At 47.8% G+C, this 13,929-nt stretch overlaps 1 protein-coding gene across 1 annotated transcript; it reads right to left on the reverse strand.

The window, feature by feature from the left end:
• Nucleotides 1–234: 234 nt before the first annotated feature.
• LOC101933574 (Y-box-binding protein 1-like) lies at nucleotides 235–1,152 on the reverse strand. Its single transcript, XM_042856074.2, has one exon. It carries the CDS (start codon nucleotides 1,150–1,152, stop codon nucleotides 235–237), a length of 918 nt encoding a protein of 305 aa, XP_042712008.2.
• Between the last annotated feature and the right edge of the window lie 12,777 nt (nucleotides 1,153–13,929).

A 13,929-nucleotide genomic window follows, 5' to 3' on the forward strand; every position in this document is an offset into this window, starting at 1 on the left:
ATAGCATTTCACACAAATTAAAAAGAAAGGTTGTTAAAAACTTGAGCTTGGTTGGCTAAGTAGGAAACAACTTGTCAACTCTTTCAGCTTTCTTGGTCCTGAAAGGAGACTAACGGAGTTTAGGTAAGAAAGATGGAAAACTCCTGATGGTAAATTGTGAGTTATCCAAACAACAGCAAGGAAAACAGCAAGTGCGGAAGGTCTGTGTTCTTATTCCTGGGTTTCCATGTTCTCTTAATCCTTCTTGTTTGATAGCTGGGTGGTGCTAGGTTGTTGGCTGATGGTCACAGGAGCCATGGTGTCTTCAGCTGGTGGTCCAGAGGTCTCCTTGGTCTCTTTCCCATCTAGTGATTTCGTGTTCCGTGGGCGTCTGCGTAGGTAACTGAAGTTAGGACGGTAGCAACGTTGACTTATTGCTGAGTCTTCAGTCTCATTTGCTTGGGGGCTTCCATTACATTGTTCTCCTCCCTCCTCTCTCGGCTGTCTCAGACAACGCTGCCCCAAGTTGAGAAACTGCCTGAAGTCCTGGTATATGCTCTGTTTCGCTGGCTTGCTTTGCTCTGCATGCACACACTGACCTGCAGCACGCACCACTTCTGCGCTCACAGAATTGCAACACTGGGGCTGATACTCATAGGATGTGTGCCTCAAATAAGACTGGCCACTGTAGGGCAGATTCCCATCTTCTGGTGCACTGGTTGCTGCCTCGTTCGTTGGCACGCTCTCACAAAGGTGGTAACTCTTGTGAGGCGGATTCCTCCTTAGACCCGACGAGCACTTGCGACGGTCTGCAGCGTATATGCTGCCTTGCACGGGAATGCCGCCAGGACCAGTGACGTTGGCAGCCTCCAGGCCTTTATCCCCTAGAACCACATCAAACTCCACCCTCTCCCCATCGCCCACGCTGCGATGGTACTTATAGGGGTTGTTCTTCCTTATGGCCGACTGGTGTACAAACACGTCCCTCTTATTGTCGTTCCTCGTAATGAAGCCATAGCCATTTCGGACGTTGAACCACTTGACCGTGCCCCAGACCTTCCTTTCAATCATCATCTTCTCCTCTGCAGGGATCAGTGAAACTAGGAGGCGTTTACTCTTGATGGATGCAACCTGCGGCTCCTCCTGCATTGCAGGTTTGTTGTTCAGGACCATTGCACAGTTCGATTTTTGCCTTGGGAGATCAGTGGCACACAGTGCCCCAAGCCTTAGAAGACAAATAAAGCCGGGAGTGGAGCTACTGCTACCTTCAAGCTTTAGTCATCAGCTCTGGGCTACCCCTATGGACTGGGTTTAGCCTCTAGCAACTATCACAGTGAGAGACAACATTTTTCAATCAATCGGATTGCAGCTTTCAGGTTTTCCAGCTGAACCAGAGGTTGATTGGCTCAACCACATGTGATGTCACAGAACTAAAACTCACTTGAATTGTTACATAATTCACATGAGAGGGAGAATCTTCTACGTCCTACATCAATCCCAAGAACGTGTGGCCAAACTAGAGCAAATCTTTTAGAAAGACAGCAGAGAGGAAGGAAGGTACAATGGTTAGGGTGCTCACCTGGGATTTGGAACACCTTGGTTCAATTCCCTGCTTTGTCATTAGCTTCTTGGGTGCCTTGGGCAAGTCACTTAGTCTCTCCGTGCCTCAGTTTCCCATTGGTAAAGTGGGGATAACAGCACTGAAAGATTGTAAGGTGCCCCATTATTATGGGGCTAAGTCTCGTACATAGACAGTATCTTGCCTGTTGCAAGGCAGGAACTGAGGACCAGAATCTGCTCTTAGTTACCTTGATGTGAAACAGGAGTAGCTCTGTCAGCTTCACTGGAATCACTCCAGACCATTTCTAATATGAGATCACAAGCAGTCCTGCTGTTGCCAAGGTAGAAGTAGCCATGGGTGAAGCTCAAAAGATTTGGAAGTTTCCTAGATAATCAGAGGCAGCCTGTGCTGCAAAGAGCTTGCAAGTAATGCAAGACAGTCAAAAGAAGGTTTATCACTCCCATTTTACAGATGGGAAACCGAGGCCCAGAGGGATTAAGTGACTCACCCCAGATCACACAGAGAGGCTGTGACAGAGCCAAAAAATGAACCCAGCTCTCCTGCGCCCTCATCCTGTGCCTGAACCACAAGTCCATCCTTCCTGTCTTCTCCAGGATGCCAGTTTCATGCTGGAGTAAATCCAGTGCCCTCGTTGGCATGGCCCTAGATTTACCCTGGAATAACTGAGGTTGGAATCTAGTGCTAACTGGTCTCATTTTTCCTTGGATTCGGTCAATCAGTGTTTCCCCTGGTTTGACTCGGCAGTGAAGTGATGTGTCTATTTTAGGGAGTTGCCTGTTTCCTCCTTTGCCATTGTGTGTGTATATATGTGATTTTTTTAAAAACACTTTCTTACAGTTTCTCAACCCCTATTAATCACTCTGCCAGTGGGGTGGGTTTGGTTTTCTCACGGTGATTGCTTAAAGAGATTCTCACCAAATGAAGCTCTGTTCTTTCCTTCGCTCCCCCTGTCTGCTAAACCTCAGTTCCCCTGTAATAACAATGGGCTAGATGCTGCCACCCTGACTTCACAGAGTAGTACCTCACTCCCTGAATAGTCCTGCAGAGGTCAGCAGAGTTGCTCACTGAATAATTTACTACTGAATGGAAGGGTGGCAGGGTCTGGCTCATTATGGGTTAATACGGCATAGAATCATAGAATATCAGGGTTGGAAGGGACCTCAGGAGGTCATCTAGTCCAACCCCCTGCTCAAAGCAGGACCAATCCCCAACTAAATCATCCCAGCCAGGGCTTTGTCAAGCCTGACCTTAAAAACCTCTAAGGAAGGAGATTCCACCACCTCCCTAGGTAACCCAGTTTCTTTGTATTACAGAATTTGCCCACACAAGCCCTATCGTTCAATGTCACCAGCTTGATTTTGCTCTTACTTACACCTGTTTCAATCCAGAGTAACTCAATCTCATTGCAATGTCTCCTTTTCATGGATTCGCAGGGTCTGGTCCATGTAACCCGTCTCTTGGAATCACTCCTCTAGAGTGCTGGACTCCAAGGGTACGTCTACACTGCAGTTAGACACCCGTGGCTGGGCGGTGCCAGATGACTGGGGCTTGAGCTAAGGGGCTGTTTAATTGCCGTGTAGACATTTAAGCTTGGGCGGGAGCCTGGGCTCTAGGACCCTGTGAGGTGGGAGGGTCCCAGAGCTCGGGCTGCAGCCTGAGTCCAGATATCTGCACTGCAATTAAATAACCCTTTAGTCCGAGTCAGCTGGCACGGACCAGACACAGGTGTCTAATTGCAGGTGTAGACGTACCTCAGGAGTCCACACAGTTCCATGGGGGCAGGCCTGCAGCGTCCATGACTCTGAAACAGGGCTTTCGGGCACCATCCTTCCCTGTCTGCCTTTGTGGCTCCCTGCAGCTAATCCATTCAAGCTTGACTCCTGTGTGGGTTGTGGGGTGGCCACCACATGCAAGGCAAAGCAGGTTACATTAGGTGAGTCAACCTGATAGGCTGCACCTGCATGTGACCGACAGAACCCCGGGAGCGCCAGACTGGATGAGAGCTCGTCCCCTGATGTACAAGGAGACTCCTTAGCGTGCAGTGGACCTTGTTATAGAGGCACAATGCTTTGGGGCCCGCTGCTCTCAGGGGGTATTTGCCATCACACCAGGGAGCCTTTTCAAAACAAGGTAACAATTTATTAGCCACACGGCTACAGAATCCAAAAGTCCTTCGGTTAGCTTAGAGAAGCAAAGGTTAAGAAAGAACTCAGTCTGGCTGATGTCAGGCCTGTCCCCAGCCCAGCTACTAAGGAATCCATTTTGGCCCTGTCTCTGTCCCTTTGTCTTTTTTCCTAGCTGTGTGTCTGTGTGCTCAGCTCTTAACACTGCCACCTGGCACCTTGGTTCTCCAGCTCTGGGCCTTTCCTGCACAGAGGTGGGGGAAGAGGGGCAAATCTCTGTTCTGTTGCATGTTAGTAGGTAGGTGTGAATGTCCTGCCCATGGGGCATTCTGTTGTCTTTCCAGATCCTCTATTGTGACAGGTTGGTTTTCAGCCAGTCATTTAATGACCCTTTCCTACCAGCCCAGTTACGGGTCACACATCCAAGTCTCCTGCTCTGCCCCCACAGCAGCTTTTTAATCCGTTACACTCTGTGCATAGCAATACAACGCCCAAAGAGAAAGTGAGATGCGCGTAGAAATGATCAACACACTCCCGATCTACAACAATGTAACTGAGATCAGCATCTGCCCCCCAGACTTTGGTTATTCCCAGCAGGCAGCATCACTTTCAGTAGTGAGGGTTTGCAGGATTAAGCTCAGGTTCTTCAGGGAAGGGACTGGATTTTATTCAGCTGCTAAGTGTCCTGCACATTTGTGGCCATATAGATATTGTTAGCAAAACAGATGGAGAAGGTTTCAGAGGGGTAGCCGTGTTAGTCTGTATCAGCAAAAACAACGAGGAGTCCTTGTGGCACCTTAGAAACTAACAAATTTATTTGGGCATAAGCTTTCTTGGCCAGAACCCACTTCATCGGATGCATGGAGTGGAAAATACAGGAGCAGGTATAAATACATGAAAAGATGGGAATTGCCTTACCAAGTGTGAGGTCAATCTAACAAGACAATTCAATTAACAGTAGGATACCAAGGGAGGAAAAATAACTTTTGTAGGGTAATGAGAGTGACCCATTTCAAACAGTTGACAAGAACGAATGAGTAACAGTAGGGGGAAATTAGTATGGGGGAAATTAGGTTTAGGTTTTGTAATGACCCAACCACTCCCAGTCTTTATTCAGGTCTAATGTGATGGTGTCCAGTTTGCAAATTAATTCCAGTTCTGCAGTTTCACGTTGGAGTCTGTTTTTGAAGTTTTTTTGTTGAAGAATTGCCACTTTTAGGTCTGTTATTGAGTGACCCGGGAGATTGAAGTGGTCAATCTCTTTGAAGTAGGTCAAAAACCTACTGGTTTTTGAATGTTATAATTCCTGATGTCAGATTTGTGTCCATTTATTCTTTTGCATAGAGACTATCCGGTTTGGCCAATGTACATGGCCGAGGGGCATTGCTGGCACATGATGGCATATATCACATTGGTAGATGTGCAGGTGAACGAGCCCCTGATGGTGTGGCTGATGTGGTTAGATCCTATGATTGTGTCCCTTGAATAGATATGTGGACAGAGTTGGCACCGGGGTTTGTTGCGGGGTTTGGTTCCTGGGTTGGTGTTTTTGTTGTGTGGTGTGTAATTGCTTCAGGTTGGGGGGCTGTCCGTAAGCGAGGACTGGCCTGTCTCCCAAGGTCTGTGAGAGTGAGGGATTGTTCTTCAGGATAGGTTGTTTCTACATGAAAGCTTATGCCCAAATACATTTGTTAGTCTCTAAGGTGCCACAAGGACTCCTCGTTGTTTTTTTATATGGAGAAGGGTGATCCAGTGGACATAGAGTTCTTGGACTTTCAGAAAGCCTTTGACAAGGTCCCTCACCAAAGGCTCTTAAGCAGGGTAAGCAGTCACAGGATAAGAGGGGAGGTCTTCCCATGGATCAGTAACTGGTTAAAAGATAAACAAAGGGTAGGAATAAATGTTCAGTTTTCATAATAGAGAAAGGTAAATAGCGGGCTCCCCCAAGGCTCTGTACTGGGACCAGTGCTGTTCAACATTTTCATAAATGATTTGTAAGAAGAGGTGAACAGTGAGGTGGAAAAAATTGCAAACTACATACAATTACTCAAGATAGTTCAGTCCAAAGCAGATTGCGAGGAGTTACAAAGGGATTTCACAAAACTGGGCAACAAAATGGCAGTTAATATTCAATATTGAGTAATGCACACTGGAAAATATAATCTCAACTATGCATACAAAGTGATGAGGTCTAAATTAGCTGTTACCAATCAAGAAAAAGATCTTGGAGTCATTGTGGATAGTTCTCTGAAAACATCCACTCAATGTGCAGCAGTAGTCAAAAAAGTGAACAGAATGTTGGGAATCACTAGAAAAGGGACAGATAAGACAGAAAATATCATATCCATGGTACTCCTTGAATACTGCATGTAGATGCCCCATCTCAAAAAAAATATATTGGAACTGGAAAAACTTCAGAAAGTGCCAATAAAAATGATTAGGGGTATGGAATAGCTTCCATATGAGGAGAGATTAATAAGATTGGGACTTTTCACTTGGAAAAGAGACAGCTAAGGGGGAATATGATAGAGATCTACAAAATCATGACTGGTGTGGAGAAAGTAAATAAAGAAGTGTTATTTACTCCTTCTCATAACACAAGAACTAGGGGCCACCCAATGAAATTAATAGGCAGCAGGTTTAAAACAAACAAAAGGAAGTATTTCTTCATACAGTGCACAGTCAACCTTCCCTTGCCCCAAAGAGCAAGTGAGCTAGCTAGCTTTCTTTCTTTCCTTTCCTCTCGATTTTTATGGCGGCCTGAACTCCACAAGCAAGAGCGCAAAATACCCACAGGAAAGAATATTCAAAACATTTAGCGTTTGTGGTAGTCCCGCCATCACAGGCTCAGACGGAGGCCACTCTGACCGGCTGCGTCAGGCAATAAACAACAGTTAATTTGCGGTTCCCTAACCCAGGCCTCCTGGTTGGGGCGGACAGTTCTCACAGTCTGGCCCTGGTCCTCTGGGCGGGGTAGAGCACTAGCATCAAGCAGTCTTTAGCCTAGCTTCCTGGCTAAGGCAGACTACACATAGTCAGTGGCTCTGGCCCTCCACGTGGGGCAGAACAGTAAGCAGTCGATAGATGAGCCCCTGGCTAACGCAGACAGCACACACAGTATAGGGGATTGCAGCCTTTTGGCGGGGCAAGCCATAAATAAGGCCTAGGCTTTCTGTCCTAGGGTGAGTAGGTTTCCATCTGAAGGTTGAGGTTGGTGGCAGGGCAGATAGGGGGACCTGGGCCCACCCTATGCCACCTGGTCCCAGCCCAATTCCCTGCCACTGGGTCAGCAGGGATCCTGCCAAAACACGCTGACTCGCATGTATGGACCACTAATGTCTGGTTCCCCTGGGCTACTTCATACCACAGTCCATTGCGGTGTCTCCATAGTCTGCAGGTCCTTGGTCTTCTCGGGATAAGAGGTGGACTGCAGTCCCAGCAGTTCCTTTCCACTCTCGGTCTCCTGTAGGGGCAGGGTGTCGCACAGCTTGGGGTCTGGTCCAGAGTCCTGTAATGGACTAGAGGCGGCTGCCTCCTTCGCTGGCTCTGGCCCAACTGAGCTGACGGGCCCACCTTTTATACTTCCTGTCCCTCCTCTCTGGTTCTGGTGTAGGGGGCGGGGCTGGCTTGGCTCCACCCACCAGGGAGAGTATAGAGGTCCATGCATCTCAGGCTTGGAGGGAGACCACTCCACCTCACTACAGTGTTGAACAAAACATTTAATTTGATTCAGAACATTTTTTTTATTTGCTACAAAATTTGTTTTTGGTTCAACTTAAAACTATTTTATTTTTATTTCTTCAGAATTGCCACTAAACTGAAAAAATCTGTTATTCAGTCAGCTGTAAGTGTGAGTAGACCCACCAGAGTGGGTCTGGTGATGGTGTAGAGGTAAACATATGCATCAGTGTTTGCAGGATCAGCAGCTAAGCAATTGCTTTCTCTTGGTGTTTACACACATCAGATATTTTTAGTTATTATTAATTGTATTACCATAGCACCTGCGTCCCACTCATGACCCAGAGACACCATGGTGCCAGGCACTGTGCAAACACAGAACAAAAAGGTGATCCCTGCCCCAAAGAGCTTAAGTATAAGACAAGAGAGAATGGTGGAGACAGACAGGGGAACACAAGGAAACAATAAGACAACATGTTAAGCAGTGGTCTCAGCACACCAGTGGCCTAAACCCTGCCAGATTTTTTGTAGGCATTACAACAGAGGAGAGCTGTAAGGAGGGATTTGCAGGAGGACACTGAGGTGGCTTTGTGGATGTTTATGGGGAGCCCCAGTCGTGTGAGGAACAGCATGGGAGCAAGTGCTGGAGTTATCTCGCCCCTTTAGCCAAGCTTCAGTAGATAGTCTTTGCTATGTCTTTAATTTAATAAAACTTCAGATGATCTTGTTGTCGAAAGCAGGCTCAGCAAAATGCAGTGGGCGGGACATGTGGCCCGACTCAGTGACAACAGATGGACTGCAACGATATCTGAGTGGTATCCGCGAGAACTGAAATGGCCACGCGGTCGGCCTCCAAAGAGGTGGGATGGTTTCTTAACAACAAGGAGATATGGACAAACATGGCGAAGGATGGCCAGAGCGAGAGAAGATTGGAAGACGTGTTGTGATCAGCTCAGTCTTAACTGATGAAGGACCGACAGTCTACGCCGTCTACGCAGATGATCGGGAACGCGCCTGCCTGGGTAACAGAGTATGGACAAGAATAACCTACTAGAACATCTTTTACTTCTCCTAAGTCATCAAATGTCCACAAGGAGGCAAAAAAAGGAATCAGTTATCTTTTTCCTGGGATCCTATGCCTGTATCACAGGATGAGAGTTATTTCTGTTGACATCAATGGGAGTTATTTGCATTCTAAGTGGGGAGAATGGAGATTTACCAGGATGGCTTTTTTTGGTTACAATAAAGGAGATCTGAACAGACTGGAAGTTTGCCGGATCTTGAAGAGCAGCACAACAGTCTATTAAGAGATTCGGTGGAATTCTTTTATTTATTTTGTCAACCAAAAAAAGAGGAAAACTATATTATATTTTTCTAATTTTTAAGGTTATACAATGCTTGCCAGATGTGGCCTTTCAGTGAAAGAGCGGAAGGTTTCCTTTACACAATTAAATAATTTAATTGTACAATGTTCTGCAGGGTTGACTGTTCCATTTCCAGTTCTGTTTGGCTTGGATCGTACATCCTATGCCTGGATTTCTTCATCAGATGCTCCATGGTGTCCTTACTGGTGATGGCAGAACCACTGAATGTTCAGATGTTCCGTCTGGATGCTTGCCTAAGAAGGAGGCATTTAATTTCTGCCCAGGAGAAGGAGACGGGAGCTACTTCTCTGTTATCCCACTGACAGTATGGCTGGGAGCAAGAAACTTAGCCCAGACTTCAATGTCTAAAGTAAGGAAACTACATCCATATTTTGACACTTAAATATCCTGTTTTCAAGGTGCTAAGCACCTACAACAGTAGACCCCATCCCCCTCTCTTTCTCCTTCCCCTCCAAAATCTCTTCTCTGCTCAAAGAAAAAATGTACTTTATTTGGAAAAAGAAAATGCAGATATAAGTAGGGGAATGGTCCCACTATTGTGGGGAACTTTCCTGGCTTATACAGCACCCTGGTGGAGTCGGACAGGCCTACCTGACCTCGAGGACTCCCCTTCCACTTTCTGGTGTGGCAGAGTCCTTGTAACCCTGACAAGGCTGGGCCCAGGATTCCTCGGGGCTTGACCCCCAGTCTTGTCATGGTCACTTAGGACAAGGTCCAGGGTGTCTCCACTCCGGAATACTCTTTCCACACTAGACACTTCCCTGGCCCATTGATCATTGCATATAGTTTAAAGCAAATACAAATTTATTAAACAGCAACTAATTAAAAAAATAAAGGAAAAAAATGGGACAGGTTAAAGGAAAACATGTAACCCGGCTCTGTGGCACGGGGGAACCCCAACTGTGTCTCTGGAATGTAAGGGAAGTTCACAGTCTGTTCCTCACGCGTCCCAGCCCTCCTGCCCAGATCCTGGCTGTGCCGCAGGGATGCTGCAGGTCGGACACTTGCTCTGGTGGTGGCCACAAGCTCTCAGGCTCTAGGTGACAGGAACTTTCTTCCCAGTGTTAGCCCTCCCCCATCAGGCTTATGATCCCACCCCCCGCCATGTCTGGCCAGCAAGGCCTCTTGGCTAGTGGCGTCTCCCTGTGCTGAGCCTTCTGCCCACGGTCCCCATTACTCTCAGCAGCTGTTCACCGCGCTCAGCTCTGGACTGGTCCAGCTCCAGCTCCAACCCCACTCTGCCTCAGCGCCGCTGCGTCTCCGCCTCCAGGTCAGCTCTCTGGCTGCGTCTCTGCCTCTGGCGACTGGTGCGCTGCTCCCAACTTGCCTCTGCTCCCCGGGCTGCTTCTCTGGTCCTGGGGACTATCAGTCTCAGGATCTTGATTTCTCAGCGACCCTTCCCCTTTTTTTTGGTCCTGGGAGAGGGCCAACCTAAAAATCTCACTAAGTTTCAGTAAGGGGCCAACAGTCCCCTTACACAAAGATAAGTGGCATGAAGCAAAACTGACCCCTCACGCTGTGGAGACTAGACCAACGAAAGAAAGCTTTGTCACTTCAAACCCACCGAACACTGGGCACAGAATGATCTGGATAAATGCAGAGGGCCAAATCCTCAGCTGGTATCAATCAACGTAACTCCACTGAAGTCAATGGAGCGATGCTGATTTACACCAGCCGACAATCTGTTCAGCCGGAACAACTGGCCTTCACTAATGGTCCCATGAGTAGAACCATTTGGCCAAATAAATAAAACCACAGTCAAGTCTACTCCCTCACTCCCCCAGATTCCACACCTATCTTTCTCAGCGATGCACTCTGGGGGATGACTCACTGGAGCTAGATGGGACATGCTTTTTCATAGACCAGTGGCCCTAAGATTGTGAAGAGTGAGAATGGGTGGTGGGACACTGGTGAATCTTTGGCTGAAGAATTAAAAATCACTTATATTTTTTCTATGGCTGGGGGATTGTATTACAGGAGCAACTGGGGAAGGCTCTGTACTCATTATGTATATTTTACAGTTTCAAATGGTGTCCGGGGTGCCCCATGGTTGGGATGAGTCCTTTCTGGATATAGGATAAGTAATTATAAATACCTAAATAAAAGCCAGGAATATTAACTACAGATGAGCCACCAGCGGTGAAAAGATCATGTTCTATAGTCTTTTCACATGGCCACAGAACAAACAATGAAAACATCCATCAGGCCACTCAGGAGGTCAAACCCGAGATGTCAAACGGGAAACCTTACAGCTCTCTTGCTTAGCCGTCCGAACCTGACTTTTTCATTTTTTCTTGGCTGGGTCCATTTCATTTGGCAGCCTCTGGAGCTCCTACCCTAGTCCCCATGCAATTAATGGTCAGCAACAGTGAGAGTACAGAGGAATCATTTCATAAATTAGGCAAGACCCCTGGCTGAAAGGTCCAGTGTTTCATGACTGAACAGTGCAGAAGAACAGTTTGGCAGGTCCAATACAAGTGCTTTGGGGGCCAGTGCATTTTCTCAACAATGAGAAAGTTACAGTCTCTGAACCCCAGTAAGAAGGATCCCACGCCCACTAGCAACTCCTCCCACCCGTTCCCAGCTACCATCAGTGCCCGAGATCCGTACGCGCTCTCTAATACTGTTACAAATACTGGCACCATCACCTGCCAGCATCACTGCACACTTGTATCCACCCACAAAAACACCACCCACACACAGTCAGGAGCCAACAGCATCTCCTACCTGTTCCCCCTTAGCAGCTCCACCACAGAGCTGCTCCCACCTAGCAACACCGTTCTCCAAACTTACATCTACCCAACACCACCTTCTGCCTGTTCAACCTGCCAGCACTACCATGCCCATGTACTAGCACCATCATTAACCTGCTCCAATATACCATATGCACCCCCCTACACACCTGTACTCAGCAGCCACAACCTCCCCCCCCTCTCCCCCGCAACACCCACCAGAATCCAGGAGAAGCTGTTCAAGAGGGTGACTTCCTGAACTGGGGATGGCTGATGGGGAGACTAAACGTGATTGTCTTTCTGTGCTGGTGTGAAGATGGAGGAAGAAGGTGCTTGTCCATGGATGAAGGAAGAGGAACATCTCTGCTCTGGCCTATGCTTGAAGCGCAGCTAGTTGGCTCCTATTCATGACTGTTTGTATCTGCTCATGGGGAACAGAGACCTCCCCCCCCAACTGGGTCTAGAAACCAGGTCATCCTTGGTGCTACCCTAACCCCTTAGTTCCATCAGCAGACTGCATAGTTGCCGGAGCCAGTCACCAGGGAGATATGATTGCATGTACTCAGCCAGTGTATTGGTTAAAGGCTGACGAAATAAGGACTTGAGAAAATGGCTCATTATTTATATGGCTGTTAATAACACCAGTAATTCCAATACGTATACAGGCTGTCCCCAGGTCCAAAAGTCGGCATGTGGGGAGGTGGCAGGGCTGGAAGATCTCATGAGATATAGGTCCACAGTAGTTCTTAAGCGGGATGGATTCATTAAACAGAACAACCACTGACAAGAAAACAAGGCTTCCCTGCACTTTGAGTTCCAGCTCTCTCTCCCAAGGAGTACACCCAGTCTGCTGTACAGCACAGAGAGAAATCTAGTGGCTGAATAATATATTGAATCATATCAGGAGAGGGGGTAGGGTGCACTGCCCATATTGTTTCCCTTCCCAAAACAGGTCCCATCCCTCTCCTCAGCATTTCCTACTGGCTAGCTTAGGTGGTGTCGGATTTAGCATGCTGGCTTCTGTCAATCCCTTTCTTAGGTGCCTACCCTTCCCCATACAATGCCTGGAGAATCTGGGTGCCTATCTCAGGGCCGTGAATTCCACTTGGTGGCAGGCCATCTCGCCTTCCTCTGCAGCGTGGGGCATGGGTCACCTGAAGGTTTAAACTAGTATAAATGGTGGATTCTCTGTAACTTGAAGTCTTTAAGCCATCATTTGAGGACTTCAGTAACTCAGCCAGAGGTGAGGGGTCTGGCACAGGAGTGGGTGGGTGAGGTTCTGTGTCCTGCAGCATGCAGGAGGTCAGACTAGATGATCATGATGGTCCCTTCTGACCTTAAAGTCTATGAGTCAGACATTGCAGCACTCAGTACTGCATTGCCTATGTCCTTGTGTGGCTCTATCCCCATGTGCCTCCTGTACCACACAGGGATGTGGGGAAGAGTCGCTAGTTAATGTTTAAGAAGTGCTGGGTGTTATTATTACACTGGTGTCAGAGGAATTTTATCTGGGTTTAAATTTAACACTTGATGGAAACGTTTCTGGGTCTAGTGTCTTTTTTTCCCTCTCTGCTCTTTCCTTTGCTGTCTCAGCAGCATGGAGGACTGGTGTGTTAGGCAAGAGACTATAGGTGTCCCTGGGATCACTACTTTTGTTCAAGGAAGGAAGTAGCCTGTGTAATCTGCCGATTGGTGAGAACTTACAGGTTGTTATTCAGTACCTGCCCAGCCATTAAGTGATGCGCTAACTGCATTGCCACAGTCCGATTTCCTGATTAAGGCTAGGTCTACACTACCCGCCTGAATCAGCGGGTAGAAATCGACCTCTCGGGGATCGATTTATCGCGTCCCGTCGGGACGCGACAATCGATCCCCGAATCGGCGCTCTTACTCCACCAGCGGAGGTGGGAGTAAGCGCCGCCGACAGAAAGCCGCAGAAGTCGATTTTGCCGCCGTCCTCACAACGTGGTAAGTCGGCTGCGATACGTCGAATTCAGCTACGCTATTCACGTAGCTGAATTTGCGTATCTTAAATCGACTCACCCCTGTAGTGTAGATGTACCCTAAGTCTCATTGCTAATGGCTTGATTCTGCAACTTGGACTCACGCAAATAACCCTGCTGAGGTCACATGAGTAAGGCCCCGTCGCATGAGGGATTGGACCCTGATTTCAAGCATCTGACTGCGGGGGATTTCCTAGGAATGGCACAAAAAAGCCAACATTTACAGACAGCCCCGGGAGAACACCGTGGCTATTTTATTTTCCAGTACAAGGCCATTCTGTAGCATCTCAGACACCACCACGTGGCCACTGTTGCTCAGTATAGGCTACCCAGTGGAGGCTGCTGCCCTGGAGTTTCATTTACATTCTCCATGCTGCAGTAGGTGTGGACTCTTGCAAGTGAGGCCGGTATGGATTCATTCCCAGAAAGTCTCCCATTGACTTCAAT

This window comes from Chrysemys picta, chromosome 2 (genome assembly GCF_011386835.1).
Source record: "Chrysemys picta bellii isolate R12L10 chromosome 2, ASM1138683v2, whole genome shotgun sequence".
Taxonomy (NCBI): domain Eukaryota; kingdom Metazoa; phylum Chordata; order Testudines; family Emydidae; genus Chrysemys; species Chrysemys picta.

Excerpts from the sequence above, each read along its gene's own strand:
- LOC101933574 (XM_042856074.2), bottom strand. The coding sequence starts at position 1,152 with ATGGTCCTGAACAACAAACCTGCAATGCAGGAGGAGCCGCAGGTTGCA.